Raw genomic sequence first — 22,075 nt, forward strand, 5'->3', positions numbered from 1 at the left:
GCCAGGTACTTGTGAGTCACTGTTGGAAACAGGATAAAGGGTTAGATAGACCATTGGTCTGACCCAGTATGGTTATTCTTATGTTCTTATCACTGAAATCCCTTGGAGCACAGTTTGGCATGCTGTACCCTGCACTGATGTAGGTCACAGTTCACAACAACACACATCCTTCAATGATCAAGAGGCACTGAAAAAAATACCTCAATTCCATCTGACAAATGCTCAGTTTTTATTGCCCTCATTCCCAAGGATGCCAGGTAATTTAGTTTGAACTTTGAAACTGCAATAATTATATGTCTCTCATCTTACTTGTCACAACACCCAACTGCTCCTTCTATGGTATTCAATAGCATTCATGTCATAGTAATTAAAGTTGTAAACAATCAAAGTTATAATACTTTCTGTGAGACTCTGCTTTTTCATTCGAATGTATTACTACAATTCTATATCTTTAAATATGGATCTATTATTACACAAAATATTGGCAGGTTGTTTCTCTTGTTTGTTCATTCTAATAATCTTTACTATATGAGATATGGTACATATCTTTGATTAACGCTTTTGTATACCAAGCAATTATATGCCAAATCCCTTTCCTTTCAATGTGTTTCCTATGCCCTGAAAACAGAAACATGTGGAGTATATATACTCTGCATTGCAACTATTGTATAACAACTTTTTTATTGAAGAAATATTCCCAACCATCTGTGTGTTATTCAAGTAGCCATCTTCCTCTCCTCCTATGCACCCGCTTAAGTTCAAGTTAGCTGGTATTAGGGACATATTCAACTCTCTTAAATGCTTTTTTGTAAGACTCATTCAAGCGGTGCTTTACTATATGTAATCAACTTATAAATCAACTATAAATCCATTCATACTGCAGGTTTTACCTAGCAGGCTTCTAAGATGTGGAACTCTTTGCCAAACGTGTTGAGATATGTTACTGATTATCTGTTATTTTGGAAGTTGCTGAAGGCATTTCTACTTGATCAATCCCTCACCTGCACTAGTACTTGTTAGTTCCTAAACAAGTTAGGTATCTTGTTTTGGCTACTGTACAAAGGCAACTTTTTTTGGGGGGTGGGGGATTGTCAGTTTCTTATGTATGCTCACATTACTTGCTATTTCCCTTTTCAAACTATCTGTAGGATCAGCATCCATAGCCCTATAATATGTCATTTGTTGAACCTAACCATAATAGCCCCACCTTTGTCAGCCCTATGGATTATAATACAGGTGTTGTTTCTCATTTCTTGTAAACTCCTCCGTTGAACGGCAGTCAAATTATTTCTTGTATTAATTCTACTACGTTCCATTGTAAGCTCTGTTGAGCAGGGACTGTCTCTTCATGTTCAAGTGTACAGTGCTGCATACGTCTAGTAGTGCTATAGAAATGATAAGTAGTAGGGATGACACATCCCTCAACACTAGTCTCTGAAAGGCCATAATGGATGCATCCGGGGTACTGGGAGGGACCCACCGGGACCTTTTGTTGCTCTTAAGACCATCCTCCTGCTCCTGCCCTTTTTGTCCCCCCCCAAAAAACCCTAAGCCGTAGATCTCTAAAAAATCTATACAGCCCATGCCTTGTGGCAAAGGCGTCATAATGTCCAGTTGAAATAAATGACAAACCCCTATTTAACACATCCTCCTGACTAGCAGTTAATGCCAGAGAGGAAATGTTTATAACATTGCTCATTTTCGGCTTACTTTCTTGGGTCTGGCCCCTGTTCTGTTCCCATCTGCTTTTTTGTTCCACCCCTGCCTCTACCCGATTGGGTATGTGTAACAAAGGATATTTTGTTCCTCCTGAAGAAGAAAGTGAAATACGGGTCCGTATTGGGGAACAAGCTGACCTGTTAAAGCTTATTCAGAAAGTAAAGTGGAAGCTTTATTCGGGATGATACAAGCGTGAGATTGGAGAGGGGAAGTTGATTCCCTTTCTGTGGAGTGCCTAGTATGGATATTAAGTAAGATGACATTGGATGACAAGTAGAATATGCTCAATGTGGATTTATAAATATCACATGAACATTGGATGAAATAAATATTTGAACAGCAAGCTACTATTGTAGCTGGAAAATCTTTACACATTCTAATGTGAGAAAATGGAAGAAACTATGCAGTAATAAGGACTATTGCGATTGGAAAGACTGCATATCATCTAAGGAAAGGTTTGAATAAGATGAACTTTTGAGCAAGTTAAAAATGTTAATGAGAAAAAATGTCAAATGACGTGAATAGAATGTTTTGTGTGGCAGTGAATGTTGAGTGAGGGTGGAGAAATTTAGGTTTTAATGAAGGTGAATTTATATGGCAAGTATTGTATATAAATAGTGCTTAAATAAAGTTGAACATTTGTTACTGATAAAATCAAGAACCTCTGGAGTATAGTGGATGTGATTCCAATATGCCAACATAAAACCCTACTGGAAGGACACTTGGGAAGGAATTACAAGCATAATTCTGCTGGACAAGAATATTCCCATCTCATATAAAATAGTGATTTTAAGATCTGCAGTACCAGATCTGCAAGTGCTGGCTACTCATTTAGGGCCCCTTTAACAAAGCGGCGGTAAGCCCAACGCGAGCTTACCATTTGCTAAAAAGTAACTACCGCAAGGCTACTGCAGCAGTCTGGCGGTAGTTCCAACCCCTAGCGTGCCGTCATATCCAGCATTGTGTACCCAGCAGTAATTGGGCAGTGCCACATGCTGCCTAGTTACCACCGGGTTAGCATGGGAGCCTTACCGCCACCTCAGTGGATGGCCGTGCGGCAAGTGCCTTACTTGCTGCATGGCCATTTCTTGCAGAAAAGGAAGACCTATCTTTTACCCGGCTGCGGTAAAAGGGGGCCTCGGTGTGCATCAAAAAACACACGCCAATGCCAGTGCAGGCCACCTTTTGCCGCAGTTTGGTAAAAGGGGCCCTTAATTGTCCAACACTAGAAAGACAATACAAATTTTAACTTTCACAAACAGTGGAACTTGTTATTTTAAATTAAGTAATATGAAACAGCTACAGCACTATGACTGCATAATATCTTAAATGCCCTAAAAGCTTGGGTTCCACTGGATAATTATTGTAATACCTCCTTGTTAACTTTGCATCCCTTACCATCTGCATATTGATTATATCAACCCTATGATACAAACTTGAAACTTCCATTCATACTCCATCATGTTTTATTTTATGGTCTTACTGCACAGTGTTACCACTCATCTAGTGAACAGCAACATTAATTTATTGTAAAATATACAAACTAATTGTTATGCTTTTTTAAAAATTGTTATTTGTTTTAAAATCTTGAATAAAAAGATTTTTTTAAATAGTGTATTAAAAATTTTAGTGACTAAATTCTATTATCACATATTGGAAAATGATCACTTTTCCAATTTCTTCACATAGGTTTACATTTCTATGAAATGGTCTCCAAGAGAAATTCAACTGACTGTGATCTGTGTGCTCCATGAAACAACTTCTACAATTTCAAGCTCTGTTCTGCCACCATTTGCATGGAGGAAGGTTGCCTATTGTTTATATGTATATGTTGGACATTATTTATATCAGATTGCATTGCCTGTAGGAGTTTACAGTGTTGGTGCCCTTAAGAAAGGCAGGAAGTGCCTTTCGACTACAAATCTAAGGGCCCTTTTTACTAAGGTGCGCTAGCGTGTTTAGCATGTGCTAAAAATTAGCACGTGTTAACCGTGTAGACGACCTTAGGAATATTATGGGCATCTACACAGTTAGCACTCGCAAATGCTTAGTACATGCTAAAAACTCTAACGCACCTTTAGCGTGGCTTAGTAAACAGGGCCATTAGTCTTCCTACAGTGCTCTGTTAAAGGCTTTACCTTAGCACAAGTCACAGTTCCCTATGCCTTATGGGACTTTTCCTATTGGCTTGCTGTTGTCCCTGTGTATGCTGGGCTGTAGCTAGTCCTTTCTCCATTGGAGTTGAGAGTGTGTCTGCAGCATGCTTTTCTAAGATCTGTAAGCTGACTTGTTTTGTTGCATACTCTTCCTTCAAGCTACTATAAAATAACCAAGTTTTTACCATTTAAAAGTATTTATAGTATCCACTCTTCGGCCAGTGAGGAAAGCTCCCAGCTTATCTCTACAGTGAGAGAGGGTGAGAGCACTGATAGAGACAGACTCAAATCTGCAGGGCAGAGACTTTTGTTCATCACTCCAGAACTGTGAGTTATTTCCTTTTGTTTGAATTTGCATTAAAGTTCTGAGTCTTCACAGTGATATTCTATATTCTGATTATCTGTTACATGCTAATCTCCTGAGTAAAGAGCGCTAGTCAGGAGTCAAAGCAGAACAAGATCCATTAGATAAGAAATTCAAACAACAAAAATATAAACTAATACGAACAAAGAATTTTAGTTTCCATCATATTGTTTAATCTTTTGTTTAGAAAAGGAGTTATCAACCCAATCCTCGGGACATACCGAGCCAGTCAGGTTTTCATGATATCCACAATGAATGTGAAAAAGATAGATTTGCATACACTTCCTGCATTGTATGCAAATCTATATCATGCATATTTACTGTGGGTATACCGAAAACCTGACTGGCTGGGTGTGTCCCGAGTACTGGGTTAAGAACCCCTGGTCTAGATCATTATAGGAGTCAGATCCCTAAAATCTAAATCAAGATCTACATTTCCAAATTTTAGAACATAATCTGTTTTCAGGTTAGTACGCTACAGTATTTTCAAGTCAGAAAATAAAACGTAAAACTTAAACCAAATATATTATTCCACATTACCTGTACCATCATTCGATAACACTTTCTTCCTAGGTAACCACGCCATGTTTTCTGAATAATTGTTGCTCTTCTGTGTAGTGATCTAATACGTATTTAAAAACAGATCAATTGGTTAAAAATGGCATTGTACAATTTACAAATATAGAAAAAAACATACAGTATCGTAATTAAATTTGAACATTGGTATTTAGTGGAAAATACGCAATTACCAACAACATGACAAATTTTGCTGACTCATGTGAGCTAAAGGAACTTATTGAAGACCTCAGTGAGCATGACATGGCTTCTTATGGCATGTGAGGACTGACAAATGCAAATGGAAAAATAGCTGGTTCATTTTTATGTTGCTAAATGTAGAGACTTGTGGGAATATGCTGACCCCTCATGTTTGCGAGATAAAGCGAATGCTACATACCTGTAGAAGGTATTCTCCGAGGACAGCAGGCTGATTGTTCTCACTGATGGGTGACGTCCACGGCAGCCCCTCCAATCGGAATCTTCACTAGCAAAGTCCTTTGCTAGCCCTCGCGCGCCCGCGCGCACCGCGCATGCGCGGCCGTCTTCCCGCCCGAAACCGGCTCGAGCCGGCCAGTCCAGTATGTAGCAAGACAATACTCTTAAGGGAAGACACAACTCCAAAGGGGAGGCGGGCGGGTTTGTGAGAACAATCAGCCTGCTGTCCTCGGAGAATACCTTCTACAGGTATGTAGCATTCGCTTTCTCCGAGGACAAGCAGGCTGCTTGTTCTCACTGATGGGGTATCCCTAGCCCCCAGGCTCACTCAAAACAACAACCATGGTCAATTGGGCCTCGCAACGGCGAGGACATAACAGAGATTGACCTAAAAAAATTTTACCAACTAACTGAGAGTGTAGCCTGGAACAGAACAAACAGGGCCCTCGGGGGGTGGAGTTGGATCCTAAAGCCCAAACAGGTTCTGAAGAACTGACTGCCCGAACCGACTGTCGCGTCGGGTATCCTGCTGCAGGCAGTAATGGGATGTGAATGTGTGGACAGAAGCCCACGTCGCAGCTTTGCAAATTTCTTCAATGGAGGCTGACTTCAAGTGGGCTACCGACGCAGCCATGGCTCTAACATTATGAGCCGTGACATGACCCTCAAGAGCCAGCCCCGCCTGGGCGTAAGTGAAGGAAATGCAATCTGCTATCCAATTGGATATGGTGCGTTTCCCTACAGCCACTCCCCTCCTATTGGGATCAAAAGAAACAAACAATTGGGCGGACTGTCTGTGGGGCTGTGTCCGCTCCAAGTAGAAGGCCAATGCTCTCTTGCAGTCCAATGTGTGCAGCTGACGTTCAGCAGGGCAGGAATGAGGACGGGGAAAGAATGTTGGCAAGACAATTGACTGGTTCAGATGGAACTCCGACACGACCTTTGGCAAGAACTTAGGGTGAGTACGGAGGACTACTCTGTTATGATGAAATTTGGTGTAAGGGGCCTGGGCTACCAGGGCCTGAAGCTCACTGACTCTACGAGCTGAAGTAACTGCCACCAAGAAAATGACCTTCCAGGTCAAGTACTTCGGATGGCAGGAATTCAGTGGCTCAAACGGAGGTTTCATCAGCTGGGTGAGAACGACATTGAGATCCCATGACACTGTAGGAGGCTTGACAGGGGGCTTTGACAAAAGCAAACCTCTCATGAAGCGAACAACTAAAGGCTGTCCTGAGATCGGCTTACCTTCCACATGGTAATGGTATGCACTGATTGCACTAAGATGAACTCTTACAGAGTTGGTCTTGAGACCAGACTCAGACAAGTGCAGAAGGTATTCAAGCAGGGTCTGTGTAGGACAAGAGCGAGGATCTAGGGCCTTGCTGTCACACCAGACGGCAAACCTCCGCCAATGAAAGAAGTAACTTCTCTTAGTGGAGTCTTTCCTGGAAGCAAGCAAGATGCGGGAGACACCCTCTGGCAGACCCAAAGAGGCAAAATCTATGCCCTCAACATCCAGGCCGTGAGAGCCAGAGACTGGAGGTTGGGATGCAGAAGAGCCCCTTCGTCCTGCGTGATGAGGGTCGGAAAACACTCCAATCTCCACGGTTCTTCGGAGGATAACTCCAGAAGAAGAGGGAACCAGATCTGACGCGGCCAAAAAGGAGCAATCAGGATCATGGTGCCTCGGTCTTGCTTGAGTTTCAACAAAGTCTTCCCCACCAGAGGAATGGGAGGATAAGCATACAGCAGACCCTCCCCCCAGTCCAGGAGGAAGGCATCCGATGCCAGTCTGCCGTGGGCCTGAAGCCTGGAACAGAACTGAGGGACTTTGTGGTTCACTCGAGATGCGAAGAGATCCACCAAGGGGGTGCCCCACGCTTGGAAGATCTGGCGCACCACTTTGGAATTGAGCGACCACTCGTGAGGTTGCATAATCCTGCTCAGTCTGTCGGCCAGACTGTTGTTTACGCCTGCCAGATATGTGGCTTGGAGCACCATGCCGTTCCGGCGAGCCCAGGTCCACATGCTGACGGCTTCCTGACACAGGGGGCGAGATCCGGTGCCCCCCTGCTTGTTTACATAATACATGGCAACCTGGTTGTCTGTCTGAATTTGGATAATTTGGTGGGACAGCCGATCTCTGAAAGCCTTCAGAGCGTTCCAGATCGCTCGTAACTCCAGAAGATTGATCTGTAGATCGCGTTCTTGGAGGGACCAGCTTCCTTGGGTGTGAAGCCCATCGACATGAGCTCCCCATCCCAGGAGAGACGCATCCGTGGTCAGCACTTTTTGTGGCTGAGGAATTTGGAAGGGACGTCCCAGAGTCAAATTGGTCCAAATCGTCCACCAATACAGGGATTCGAGAAAACTCGTGGACAGGTGGATCACGTCCTCTAGTCCCCCAGCGGCCTGATACCACTGGGAGGCTAGGGTCCATTGGGCAGATCTCATGTGAAGGCGGGCCATGGGAGTCACATGAACTGTGGAGGCCATGTGGCCCAGCAATCTCAACATCTGCCGAGCTGTGATCTGCTGGGACGCCCGCACCCGGGAGACGAGGGACAACAAGTTGTTGGCTCTCGTCTCTGGGAGATAGGCGCGAGCCGTCCGAGAATCCAGCAGGGCTCCTATGAATTCGAGGTTCTGCACTGGAAGAAGATGGGACTTTGGGTAATTTATCACAAACCCCAGTAGCTCCAGAAGGCGAATAGTCATCTGCATGGACTGCAGGGCTCCTGCCTCGGATGTGTTCTTCACCAGCCAATCGTCGAGATATGGGAACACGTGCACTCCCAGCCTGCGAAGTGCCGCTGCTACCACAGCTAGGCACTTTGTGAACACCCTGGGCGCAGAGGCGAGCCCAAAGGGTAGCACACAGTACTGGAAGTGGCGGGTGCCCAACTGAAATCGCAGATACTGTCTGTGAGCTGGCAGTATCGGGATGTGTGTATAGGCATCCTTCAAGTCCAGAGAGCATAGCCAATCGTTTTGCTGAATCATGGGGAGAAGGGTGCCCAGGGAAAGCATCCTGAACTTTTCTTTTACGAGATATTTGTTCAGGGCCCTTAGGTCTAGGATGGGACGCATCCCCCCTGTTTTCTTTTCCACAAGGAAGTACCTGGAATAGAATCCCAGCCCTTCTTGCCCGGATGGCACGGGCTCGACCGCATTGGCGCTGAGAAGGGCGGAGAGTTCCTCTGCAAGTACCCTCTTGTGCTGGAAGCTGTAAGACTGAGCTCCCGGTGGACAATTTGGAGGGTTTGATGCCAAATTGAGGGTGTATCCTTGCCGGACTATTTGCAGAACCCACTGATCGGAGGTTATGAGAGGCCACCTTTGGTGAAAAGCTTTCAACCTCCCTCCGACTGGCAGGTCGCCCGGCACGGACACTTGGATGTCGGCTATGCTCTGCTGGAGCCAGTCAAAAGCTCGCCCCTTGCTTTTGCTGGGGAGCCGCGGGGCCTTGCTGAGTCGCACGCTGCTGACGAGAGCGAGCGCGCTGGGGCTTAGCCTGGGCCGCAGGCTGTCGGGAAGGAGGATTGTACCTACGCCTGCCAGAAGAGTAGGGAACAGTCTTCCTTCCCCCGAAAAATCGTCTACCTGTAGAGGTAGAAGCTGAAGGCTGCCGGCGGGCGAATTTGTCGAATGCGGTGTCCCGCTGGTGGAGAGACTCTACCACCTGTTCGACTTTTTCGCCAAAAATGTTGTCCGCACGGCAAGGCGAGTCCGCAATCCGCTGCTGGATTCTATTCTCCAGGTCGGCGGCGCGCAGCCATGAGAGCCTGCGCATCACCACACCTTGAGCAGCGGCCCTGGACGCAACATCAAAAGTGTCATAAACTCCTCTGGCCAGGAATTTTCTGCACGCCTTCAGTTGCCTGACCACCTCCTGAAAAGGCTTGGCTTGCTCAGGGGGAAGAGCATCAACCAAGCCCGCCAACTGCCGCACATTGTTCCGCATGTGCATGCTCGTGTAGAGCTGGTAAGACTGGATCTTGGACACGAGCATAGAGGAATGGTAGGCCTTCCTCCCAAAGGAGTCTAAGGTTCTAGCGTCCTTGCCCGGGGGCGCCGAAGCATGTTCCCTAGAACTCTTAGCCTTCTTTAGGGCCAAATCCACAACTCCAGAGTCGTGAGGCAACTGAGTGCGCATCAGCTCTGGGTCCCCATGGATCCGGTACTGGGACTCGATCTTCTTGGGAATGTGGGGATTACTTAATGGCTTGGTCCAGTTCGCAAGCAATGTCTTTTTCAGGACATGGTGCAAGGGAACAGTGGACGCTTCCTTAGGTGGAGAAGGATAGTCCAGGAGCTCAAACATTTCAGCCCTGGGCTCGTCCTCCACAACCACCGGGAAGGGGATGGCCGTAGACATCTCCCGGACAAAGAAAGCAAAAGACAGACTCTCGGGAGGAGAAAGCTGTCTTTCAGGAGAGGGAGTGGGATCAGAAGGAAGACCCTCAGACTCCTCGTCAGAGAAATATCGAGGATCTTCCTCTTCCTCCCACGAGGCCTCACCCTCGGTGTCAGATACAAGTTCACGAACCTGTGTCTGCAACCTCGCCCTGCTCGACTCAGTGGAGCCACGTCCACGATGGGGGCGTCGAGAGGTAGACTCCCTCGCCCGCATCGGCGAAGCTCCCTCCGCCGACGTAGTCGGGGAGCCTTCCTGGGAGGTGGCCGCGGTCGGTAACGCACGCGGTACCGACGTCGGGGACCTCAACCTGGGCGATGGGCCAGCCGGCGCCACGCTCGACGGCACCGGAGGCGCAAGCACCGCCGGTACCGGAGGGGTAGGGCGCAACAGCTCTCCCAGAATCTCTGGGAGAACGGCCCGGAGGCTCTCGTTTAGAGCGGCTGTAGAGAAAGGCTGTGAGGTCGATGCAGGCGTCGACGTCAGTACCTGTTCCGGGCGTGGAGGCTGTACCGGGCTGTCCAGAGCGGAGCGCATCGACACCTCCTGAACAGAGGGTGAGCGGTCCTCTCGGTGCCGATGCCTGCTGGGTGCCGAATCCCTCGGCGACCCAGAGCTCTCGGTGCCAACATGGGGAGGAGACCGGTGTCGATGCTTCTTCGATTTCTTCCGAAGCATGTCACCGGAGCTCCCCGGCACCGACGAGGAGGACGTCGAATCCATCCGTCGCTTCCTCGGGGCCGAGACTGAAGAAGGTCGATCTCGGGGGGGCTGTACCGCAGGAGCCCTCAGGGTAGGAGGAGACCCACCCGAGGGCTCACCGCCACCAGCAGGGGAATGGACAGCCCTCACCTGCACTCCACCCGATGCACCACCGTCCGACGACATCAGCAGACGAGGTCCTGGTACCACCGACGTCGATGCAGCTATCCGATGTCTCGGCGCCGATGCAGAGGCCCGATGCCTCGATGCACTCGATGCAGGGGCGGCCGAGGAAGATGGTCTGGACGCTGACGACATCGATGCACTCGAAGATCCCGGCGCCGATGCCGACGAAGAGCCCGAGAACAACACGTTCCACTGGGCTAGTCTCGCTACCTGAGTCCGCCTTTGAAGAAGGGAACACAGACTACAGTTCTGAGGGCGGTGCTCGGCCCCCAGACTCTGAAGACACGACGAGTGTCGATCAGTGAGCGAGATAACCCGGGCGCACTGGGTGCACTTCTTGAAGCCGCTGGAAGGCTTCGATGTCATGGGCGGAAAAATCACGCCGGCGAAATCAAAAGCCGAAATGGCGAAATGGAAGCACCAAAAATTTAGAGGGAGAAAAAATCTCGACCGAGGCCGAAAAGAGGCCTACCCCGACGACGAAAGAAAACTTACCGGGGCAAAAAGCTGGAAGTACGGGGAGGATTGACACGAAACCCGGTCGAAGGGTTTCCGGAGCACTTCCCGACTAACAAAGCTTTCCCGAAGGAAAAAAACACGCTCAAACAGAATTTGGACGCGCGAGGTCGACTTTCCGGGGCTCGACACGGCGAAAACACGACCGTACCGAGTGCGGACAAAAGAAGACTGGCCGGCTCGAGCCAGTTTCGGGCGGGAAGACGGCCGCGCATGCGCGGTGCGCGCGGGCGCGCGAGGGCTAGCAAAGGACTTTGCTAGTGAAGATTCCGATTGGAGGGGCTGCCGTGGACGTCACCCATCAGTGAGAACAAGCAGCCTGCTTGTCCTCGGAGAATGTTGAAAATACATAATTGGGATGTGGGGGATTTTACCCTTAACAGAAAATCTACTATAATAAAACTCACCCTCAACGTTCTGAGGACACTGACGTCAGTGAAGCCAAGCCCTGACTTCCTTCAAAAAGGTTTGAAGGTTCATGGTGGTGAAGCCACCAAAATCGCTCCGGGCCCCGCCCTCGAGGGCGGAGCAATGGCAGAACAACGAAGGGGTTGGCAGGGAGGGAGGCGTGGGGGGTGGGAAATCGCTCCGGGCCCCGCCCTCGAGGGCGGAGCAATGGCAGAACAACGAAGGGGTTGGCAGGGAGGGAGGCGGGGGGGGGGGGGAAATCGCTCCGGGCCCCGCCCTCGCGTCAAACGTCATGACGTTGGGGGCGGAGCAATGGAAGAATTACGAAGGGGTTGGCCAAGGAGGGAGGGAGGGGGGGTGTTGGCGACGAACACCTTGCTAGCGCCCGTTTCATTTGATCTGAAACGGGCCTGTTTTACTAGTGCTTATATAAAACTCTGTGTGGTTTATTAGCCTAAAGGTTAACGTAGCCAGCTGTGAACCAGAGCAGAGATCCAGAAGTTGCCAGTTCAATTGCCATTGCAGCTTTTTGTAATTTTTTTTTTTTAATTGTGAATATTTCAGAGACAGAAAAATACCTACTGTGACTTCCTTTATCTCCATTCAGTGGAGAACTGCTCAATCAGAGCACTTTTCTGTAATCTGAACATGTCAAGTACCAGGTCTAAATAGGGAAGTCGATCTTTTTGAACATGGACGGCCCTTCCAGTGGCGTAGCTAGGTGGGGCACCAGGGGAGCGGCTGCTCCCCCAAACGGAGTTCTGCCGGCGTCTATTTTTTTCGTCCTGTTGCAGTGAAAATGTGCGCTGGTGGAAGTCCGGTCTCGCTCCCCCTGCGCCATCAACTTCCCTCATCCTGGATCCGCTTCTGGTTCCTTCCCCTTCTGTAATTAGACCTAGACGGTCATCTTTTGGCCCCTCCCTAGTCCCACCCAAAATATGCCCAGACCACTCCCCCTTGCCTATATTCTGGCTTTATAAAATCGATATTTGGATGTTCATACAATATGGATGTCTAAATGTCGGTTTTCAGACGTGCAAAACACAAATAGAGCTTCTAAAACAAGCGCCATAGTCTCAACTAGCTGTATGCTACAATGATACAATGGAGATTTTATTTTTTAAGGATAGTAATCTCAATTGCTAGAAATGAATTGCTAGTGATATAACAATATACCTTATATAGGCCCGCACTCTGCATCCTTGAAACCAGCTCTGGATTTTCACAGCAGCTTTATATTCTATGATTCGGTAATCTTCTGCAAGCCTAGAAATACACAAGAAAGCAACCTGTGAGTTGATAAATTGAACGATAGTCAACATAAAGCCTCCAGTGGCACTGATGCAGGCATGCAGCACATGGCTAACAGTACTGCAGGTTAGTAACTACATAGGATATGAATAATTCAACTTACAATCAACCTCATGAACTTGTTACTCTACTCCCAAGGAGCATCATAAAGGAGCTAGTGTAAAAAAAAAAAAAACCCTCCTGTGCAGACCCCCTTCGCCCTCTGGGACATAGCAGGGGTTTCCCTGGTGTCTAGTAGTTTGTAGTTTGGGTAGCCAAGAGCACTTATCAGTAACTGCAGTCCCATTGGACTTCAGGTCCAAAGGGGTCAAGCTATCAAAAAAGGATCATACACCCTTATTTGGCAGCTTGATCTCTGGCCAGAGTACCGTCCCAACCACTAGACACCAAAGAAATTCCTGGTAGATCCTAGGAGAGGCTTGACTGGGGTTCTTCAAGGGGGTGGGTGGGCTTGATATGAGGGGGGGGGGGCAGGGGAAGGGAGTCCATATGGGACTTTATTTATAACAGCCCCTTCAAGATGATGCCCAGGAGTGTTAGACTGCATGTTAATGACCCAATGCTCCCAGGAAAAAAAATGAAGCCAGCTCAAAGATGGTTTAATTTTCTATGAATAGCACAGCTTGTGAAGTTTATTGCAAGCTGCATTATTTGATTTGTATAATAAAGAGGTTCTTTGTATGTATTTGCATGCTTTGCATCTCATTATTTGCTAACATGCATTAAGGTAAACTAACATCCATCATGATAAAATTACGTATAATTTAGCCTTATAGCAAATATTGTGCATTATTCCCTTAATGCACATTTTGTAACTACCCTCCCCAAATTGGGTATGTATAAAAATTGAGCAAGATGTATTGCAAATAACTCAAAATTGAAGAGGCAACAAAAACTGGAATACTGGTTCAAAATCCACAAAGACCAGGCCTACTACACGCAGTCAAGAGATAGTCCAGAAGAGAGTCTGTGCTCTCATATACTGTCTCAATGCATATTACTTCCAATATGCTAAAAATGAAATCTCCAAATATTTTATAATCTAGTTATGTACTTCAGTGTGACAGTAATGAAATTACCTTGCATTAATTCAGCCTCTAGGCCTGCTAGGATTGAGATTGGCTAATACCTAAGTCTAGGTACGAGGTCAGAAAGGCAGTACCTGTTCTCCTCTGAGCCAGTAATAAAAACATTGTCCCAGCATATTTTACATGCGACACTAAGCTAGATTCCTGTCTGCTTTGTAAAGATCTTGTAGCACATATTACAAAAGCAAAGAAGTTGCTTTCAGAGACCAGGGCTATTCCATTAGCCGGACTTGCCAAAATTCCATCTGTAAAAACAATCTAGTTCAGAGCTTCCCATTTTGAATAGATCACCATTTTTTATTTAAAATTAGCCTCCCTAAATGGAGAATACCTGTATTTTACTCAGGCTCAATCAATTTTTAAGTATAAACAGTCCCATTCTGGCCTCTGTGGGCTCTGTCTACAATGCTATGCTAGTGCTTGGATGGGATACCACAGATAATAGAAAAGAAATACAAATAAAAATTTACATGTATGCATTCAAAGGAATTTTTTGTTTCAATTTACTACTGGCAGTTTAGATTTGCAAAAGGATCAACCTCCCCAACCCCTCCCCACACACACACAAAAAAAACATATACAATAAATTCTAATGAGCATGCTGGACTGTGCTCTGTTGCATTTCTGATTCAGAGTGTTTCTCTGTCCAGGATTTCTGTCCCATAAGTCCAAGCAATCAATTCCCCCCCCATAGGGCATCATCTCAAAACACTGCTTCTACCTTCACTTTCACCTACCATGCAGGGACCTACCACATGTGAATACACGATTGCAGCATACCAAATGCAGGGATGGCCTGCCACTACAAATGGGAAAAAGGGAGCTCAGGGCAGGGTATGCATCTTCAATGTCTTGGGAGCTGGAACTGAGTTCATGAGTCATGCTCCCCTTCTTCCCTACAGTAGCATGTCAGTAGGGGGCACAGATGGAAGCGGATACAAATTTTTCAGTCGTGGACTGAACTGATGCATCACTATAGACTAATAGCGGGCAGAGAGATGGATGGGCAACTTCCAGTGGATTTTCGGCCATGTATCTACCGTCATACTGGCCCTTCAGTAGATTGCAAGCCCATACACATAGCATAACCAGAATAGTCTGTAAATAACTCCAGATCTAAACAATTTTTATTCTAAGTCTCATCCTTTTATAGAATACTTGCATGCACAAATATCACAGTTCCAAGCACAGTTGGTCAAACTAGCTTCAGGGGCTTCTCTGCAATCAAATGGCATGTATCCTCAAGCCCAGCACCCTCAACAGCAGGCTTTCAGCTTAAGAAATGGTAAGTCTCTTTATACAGAGTGACTACAGCCTACATAACTGTTATACAAGAGGGCGTGCAAAAAATGTGGTTATAAAATAAGCACAAGCATATCATCACTTTATTTGATGACATGCCTCACATAAGAATAGCCATACTGGGTCAGACCAATGGTCCATCTAGACCAGTATCCTGCTTCCAACAGTGGCCAATCCAGGTTACAACAAGTACCTGGCAAAAACCCAAATAGTAGCAACATTCCATGGTGCCAAACCCAGGGTAAGCATTGGCTTCCCCATATCTATCTCAATAACAGACTATGGACTTTTCTTCCAGAAATATATCCAAACCTTTTTAAACCCAGATATACTAACTGCTGTTACCACATCCTCTGGCACTGAGTGAAAAAATTTCCTGTTTGTTTTAAAAGTATTTCCATGTAATTTCATTGAGTGCCTCCTGGTCAGCGGTAGCCCTACCATTAAGCCAACTGAGACAGGGGCCTCAGGTGGCACTCTTATTGGAGCAGCATCCCCCCCCCCTTCCTTCCTCAGCTCCCCTCCCCAGCCTACCTTCTTTTTTGTTTTTCAAAAGAAGTCGGTGGCTGTGATCCCCATATGCTGCCGTGCCGCCGGCACCAGCATTTATTTCCTCTGTACTGGGGACCACCTTTCTGACATAACTTCCTGTTTCCTTGGAGGCAGGCCACAGTACAGAGGAGACGGTCATGATGGTAGCAGGGCAGCTTATGGGGATTGCAGTCACCATCTATTTTTGAAAACAACAACAAAAAAAGAAGGTAGGCTCGAGGAGGGGGTTGAGGGAAGAAGGAAGGAAGGAAGGAAGGGAGATGCCAGACTGTGGCCTTGAGAGGGGAGGGAGTTGGCATAGAGAGTGTGAAAAGATGTTGGACTTGGGGTGGGGGAGGGTGAAATGCTGGGGGGGGGGGGGCAGCATCTCATGCCTGCCTCAGGTGGCAGATTGGGCTGCCCCTGCCCCTGGTCTTTGTACTTTCTGAAAGAGTAAAAAATTGATTCACTTTTACCCATTCTGCACTACTCAGAATTTTGTAGACCTCATCCATATCCCCACCAGCCATCTCTTTTCCAAGCTGAAGAGCCCTAACCTCTTTAGTCTCTCCCCATATGAGGCATCAAATAAAAACTATAATAGTATAAGAATCTTTCTAATATATAAACAAATACAGAAATATGGTACTCTTTCCAGTGTACAATCACTAGAGCAATATCCTCATTAAAATAAATAAAATTTACACTGTACAGGAACATTTCTGAAAAAATAGGCTTTAAGATGCCTCTAAAAGGAAGAATAATACTGAATATAATGCAAATCTATATGAATCTCATTTTAAAACAACTAGAGGTGTTTGTGGAGGAGAATAATTGTTTGGGTGATTTCCAGTATGGCTTTAGAAAAGCCATACTGGAAATCATAGTGTGGATACTTTGTTGATTTCTACTGTTGATACCTTAAGAAAAGGAATGGATAAGAATCAGTGCTTTTGATTGATTTCATTCTTCTGCCTTTGACTCTGTAGATGTGGTTATATTATTAGCTAGTCTAAAACAGTTGGGTATAGGGGGCAAGGTTTATGATTGGTTTGTCTCTTACCTGTCTCTTACCTGTCAGAGTGGAGGTGGGGTGTTAAAAGCTAATGAGAGGGGTACCACAGGGCTTTGCCCTCTTGGTGCTCCTTTCTAATATTTACATGGCCCCTTTGTGAAAGGTTCTTGATTTGTTGGATGTGGAGTACCATCTGTATGCAGACAATGTTCAGTTCTTTTTCCTGATATCACCAGTATTGAGAGATCTCCATTGGTTACAAGTAAAATACAGGGTGCAGTTTAAATGTTGACTCTTATCCATCAAGGTTTGTACTCTAAGATGCCAAGGTATTTTAAGACTATTATCACTTTGTCCTTTTCAGGTAGAGTGTTAAGATTTGACTTAACTAAACGATTGGCTTTGAATTTAGTTACCATCATGCATTATGATGTGACAAGAGTTTCAGTATTTTCAACTGCTGGACCACTTATGTGGAATGCGTTACCTGGTCAGATGCGCTTGAATGCTAGTATCTTACAATTTAAGAAAATGTTAAAAACTCAATTTTTTTGTGGAAGCATCTCGTGCTTGAGAGGGCTGTATTAATGAAGAGAGTATAGCAGCACTGTGATGGAAATGTATTTTGCAGTACTTTTGTTTGATGTCTGTGTTTTGGTTTTCAATATGTTTTTATGGTAGCTGCTTGGGTTGTAAGTGGGTTAGAAGTTTTTAAAAAATAAATAAATAAATAATTTAGGGCCCACAACTCCAACTACATGAATAGAAGTCAATGTTAAACTAATTCAATTTGGGATTTGTAACAAATTCTGCTGTGATGATCTCAATGCTTCAGATGGTTCACATGGCAATAACCATTTCTTTAGATATATAGGACCCCTTAAATACAAAGCACAGAACATTAAACATACCAATTTTAAAAAGTACCCATTGGTTAATGGCAGCCAATGTAGATCTTTCAAAATAGGTGTAATACTAAACAGAGATCCTCCAGTTCTTGATCTTCTGGTACCAGAACGTCTAACAGCTTCTCTTTAACAACTTCATCAGACGAGGGCCTGAGTGCTTGAGCTACCATGATGCCTAAGGCCAATTCATTCACCAGTATAAAACAGCTTTGGAAGGATATAGCATGTTCTCTACATAGATGGGTTACACACAGACAGTGCATTGATATATAGATTCACCTTGAGACATGCCATAAGCCCAACTAAAGCTAAACAAATACCAATAAACAAATTCCATTTAGCAAACTTAGAGTGAAGGAGTGGCCTAGTGGTTAGGGTGGTGGACTCTGGTCCTGGGGAACTGGGGAACTGAGTTTGATTCCCACTTCAGGCACAGGCAGCTCCTTGTGACTCTGGGCAAGTCACTTAACCCTCTATTGCCCCAGGTACAAATAAAGTACCTGTATATAATATGTAAGCCGCATTGAGCCTGCCATGAGTGGGAAAGCACGGGGTACAAATATAACAAAAAAAATTTAAGGGTTGTGTCTATCATATGAAGGCATGATCCATAAGAAATCCCCACATCATGATCATACCAGGATACAACAGTCAGTGCACACAACACATAGTAAGGATTTGTACAGTTGAATTATGATGAAACCTTTCATGGAGCAGATGGTGGATACGCCCAGAGTTATGAGGTTCCCACAATGTGAGTGTACAGCTTACTCACATGTCATCCAGATCCCTTAGAACATGGGCCACTAGTCACCTCCTTTGATCAGTTGTCAACACGCCACAGCAAACTAAGGCCAATGTTGAAATATCAGAAGCATGTTGCCAATTCAGTCAGGGTGGGTGTGCCACATCCAGCTGCAAATATAAACATATATGCGCTGTCACCCTCCTAACAAATGTTCAAGGAAGCACATAACTCAGGGAATGAAAATAAGCAAAGGATTCTTTGCCTTAGGGCCCTTTGCCAGTCAACTGGACAAAAATAGTGAATAGTTTAGCTTTATATCCTGATCAAAGAGAAGGGCTGCTGTACCATTTGGGTTCAGGATCCCATACACTGGCTCCCTCTGGGTGTTCAAATGGCAGATGAAATTTCATGTGGACAAAAACAAGGTGATGCACATTGGAAAGAATCCGAATCACAGTTACCTGATGCTAGGGTCCACCTGGGGGGTCAGCGCTCAAGAAAAAGATCTGGGTGTCACTGTAGATAACACGCTGAAATCTTCTGCTCAGTGTGTGGCGGTGGCCAAAAAAGCAAACAGGATGCTAGGAATTATTAGGAAACGGATGGTGAATAAGACTGAAAATACCATAATGTCCTTGTATTGCTCCATGGTGCGTCTCACCTTGAGTATTGCGTTCAGTTCTGGTCGCCGTATCTCAAAAAAGATATAGCGGAATTAGAAAAGGTTCAAAGAACAGTGACCGAAATGATAAAGAGGATGGAACTCCTTTCGTATGAGGAAAGGCTAAAGAGGTTAGGGCTCCTCAGCTTGGAAAAGAGTTGGTTGAGGGGAGATATGATTGAGGTCTACAAAATCCTGAGTGGTGTAGAATGAGTAGAAGTAAATCGATTTTTTACTCGTTCCAAAAGTACAAAGACTAGGGGACGCTCGAGGAAGTTACATGGAAATACTTTTAAAACAAATAGGAGGAAATATTTTTTTTCGCTTCAACGAATAGTTTAACTCTGGAACTCTTTGCCGGAGGATGTGGTAATAATGGTTAGCGTATCTGGGTTTAAAAAGGTTTGGACAAATTCCTGGAGGAAAAGTCCATAGTCTCCTATTGAGACAGACATGGGAAGATAATGCTTGCCCTTGAATTTGTAGTATGGAGTGTTGCCACAATTTGAGTTTCTGCCAAGGACTTGTGACCTGGCTTGGCCACTGTTTGGAAAACAGGATACTGGGCTAGATGGACCATTGGTCTGATCCAGCATGGTGACTCTTAAGTTCTTATGTAGGCCAATGTAAATTACAGTTCTGTCTCATGTTTTGCCAGTGTTTTTAAAATGAGCATGGAATTAGAATTATGCTGCATTACTTACCCCTTTTCATCCAAAACTTTTGAACCAATTATCATTTCTTCCTTGACTGTTGTGCCCAAAAGAGCCTGGCAAATTCAGGCTGATCCACAATCTTTCAGTCAATGACTTCTTCTCTCATGAGTTAAGTACATAAGTATCACCATACTGGAACAAAGTGAAGGTCCAACTTGTCCAATATCCTGTTTCCAACAGTGGCCAGTCTAGGTCACAAGTGCCTAACAAGATCCCAAGATCTTCGTCCCAAAATCCTCCTGAAAGTTCTCCAATGCCCCACTGAGTACATTGCTTGGTGTTACTTTTCATTAGAGTACAATCTCGATTATCTGACGTAAATGGGACTGACCCATTGTCAGATAAGTGAAAAGTCAGATAATATGGAAAACAATGGCAACCCCTTAAGAATGCACGGAAAACATACTTTATGCATAAAGAATAGGTATAGGGTATCTTTAATTACAAAATATTGTTTATTAACACTAATCAGCAATGACAAAAATGAAAAACATTGTAGAGCAGGCAATTTGAACACAAATACAGTACAGAGTAGTATACAATGCAGCAACTGTATATTAGGCAATGTAAACAGAAATACAGAACCATGCAAGGGAACCATATTTATCTCCTGCATGTTCAGCCTCCACTTGAGTTGTCTTCTACAGCAGGCAATGTGAACCAAGCAGAGCTCACAGCTTTGTCTTCTCCAGTCAATAATAGTTTGAAGAAGAAACCCATAAAGCAGAACTGAAACTAGAAACCCTCCGGATCTAAGAAAGAGAGAATAAAGAAAGTGCTATAAATTTAAATGAACAAACAGGAATAGGTGTGCATACAGTACTGTACTGCATAAAACTCATTGTGCACAAGAATTTTACCAAGGTTTGCTTGCTGCAAAAGCAAAGTCTCAGTCAAAAATGGTTTCCTGGCAGGAAAAGCATGGTCTCAGCTCAAAATGTCTTTAATGTTCACTTTCTTTAGCACTTCTTTTCTGCAAAAGTTTCAGCTCTATAGACAAATCAACTGTTTTCCTTTTTTGATTGGCCCAAAATTGCAGCCATGCTGTAAAATCAAGGTCTCAACTTAAAACTTCTTCAACGATTCCCTCGCTGCAAAAGCAGGGTTCCAGCTCCAAAAATAGTTGCCATGTTGTAAAAGGTCTCACTCTCAGCTTAAAACTTCTTAATGGAAGAGAAGCCAGTTGCTTCTTAACGCTGATGAGGGGTGCAAGAAGGACTACCAGCAACAAAGCGTGGTTCCCTTGCAAAGAAACAGTCTCAGATCAAAAACAACATGGTTTTCTTGCAGCGTGTGAAGCCATAAAACAGGAAAAGAAGCCATGCGCTTCTTAACAGCAACACAATGATGTCACTAGGGGTGTCTATCAGATAGGAGGAGTGGCCTAGTGGTTAGCCTGGTGGACTTTGGTCCTGGGGAACTGGGTTCGATTCCCACTGCAGGCACAGGCAGCTCCTTGTGACTCTGGGCAAGTCACTTAATCCTCCATTGCCCCAGGTACAAATAAGTACCTGTATACAATATGTAAGCCGCATTGAAGCTGCTATGAGTGGGAAAGTGCAGGGTACAAATGTAACAAAAAAAATACACCAGATGGTCAGATTAGCGAAGGATGGATAATCGAGACTGTACTGTAATACTTATTTTTCTATAACCTAAACAGCAATCTATTCAAAAAGCTGCATTTTGTTAATATAGTTCCAGCCATTTCTGTGAGGAAGCTGAACCGTACACAATGAAGCTCCAGAACAGTCATATTTAAGGGCCCTCCCACTAAACCATGTTAGGTCCTTAACGCCTGTCTACAGAAAACAGGCTACCGCAAAATGCGTTAAAGTGTGCACTATACAGTATACTTCCTTCGATAGCAGAGCTGATTTGTTCAGACACTGCAGCACTGTGGCTTCCATAGCCAGGCAGATATTTCATCAGCATTCCTTGTGTTGCCAATTCACCCTGTCAGCTTCCCTTTAATAGCCTTCCTCTTTGAGGGCGCATACTATTTTGATAGGTGTATGCCCATGGGTTTCTTCGTCTTGTGTACTTATTTCATGATACATTGGGTGGTTCTCAAGTATACTGGAGTAACAAGCATGGTACATTACTTGGATTATTTTCTGTTTGTATGTCCATTCGAGTCATCTGCTAGCACCGATCTCTTTACTGGTTTCTGTAACCCAGTCAAGGAGTTTGAAATGCTATGGAAGGCCCCCACTCACTGCCTTACCTTCCTAGGTATCAAACTGGACTCCGTCCTCATGGTTTCCAGATTGCCCCACTCTACCTGTTATTGCAACATTGAGTGCCATGATTCTCACACTTTAACAGATG

General features: G+C 45.2%; 1 protein-coding gene across 1 annotated transcript in view; it reads right to left on the reverse strand.

The window, feature by feature from the left end:
• The window catches only part of SPATA17 (spermatogenesis associated 17), a 489,596-nt gene that overhangs the window by 426,425 nt on the left and 41,096 nt on the right, over nt 1-22,075 (reverse strand). Inside the window, exons 2-3 of the mRNA XM_030194667.1 lie at nt 12,641-12,730; nt 4,780-4,861 (exon numbers count right to left, since the gene is read on the reverse strand). Of these exons, the coding sequence (XP_030050527.1) occupies nt 4,780-4,861; nt 12,641-12,730 (172 nt within the window). The remainder of the gene's footprint in view (nt 1-4,779; nt 4,862-12,640; nt 12,731-22,075) is intronic.

This window comes from Microcaecilia unicolor, chromosome 3 (assembly GCF_901765095.1).
Source record: "Microcaecilia unicolor chromosome 3, aMicUni1.1, whole genome shotgun sequence".
NCBI lineage: Eukaryota > Metazoa > Chordata > Amphibia > Gymnophiona > Siphonopidae > Microcaecilia > Microcaecilia unicolor.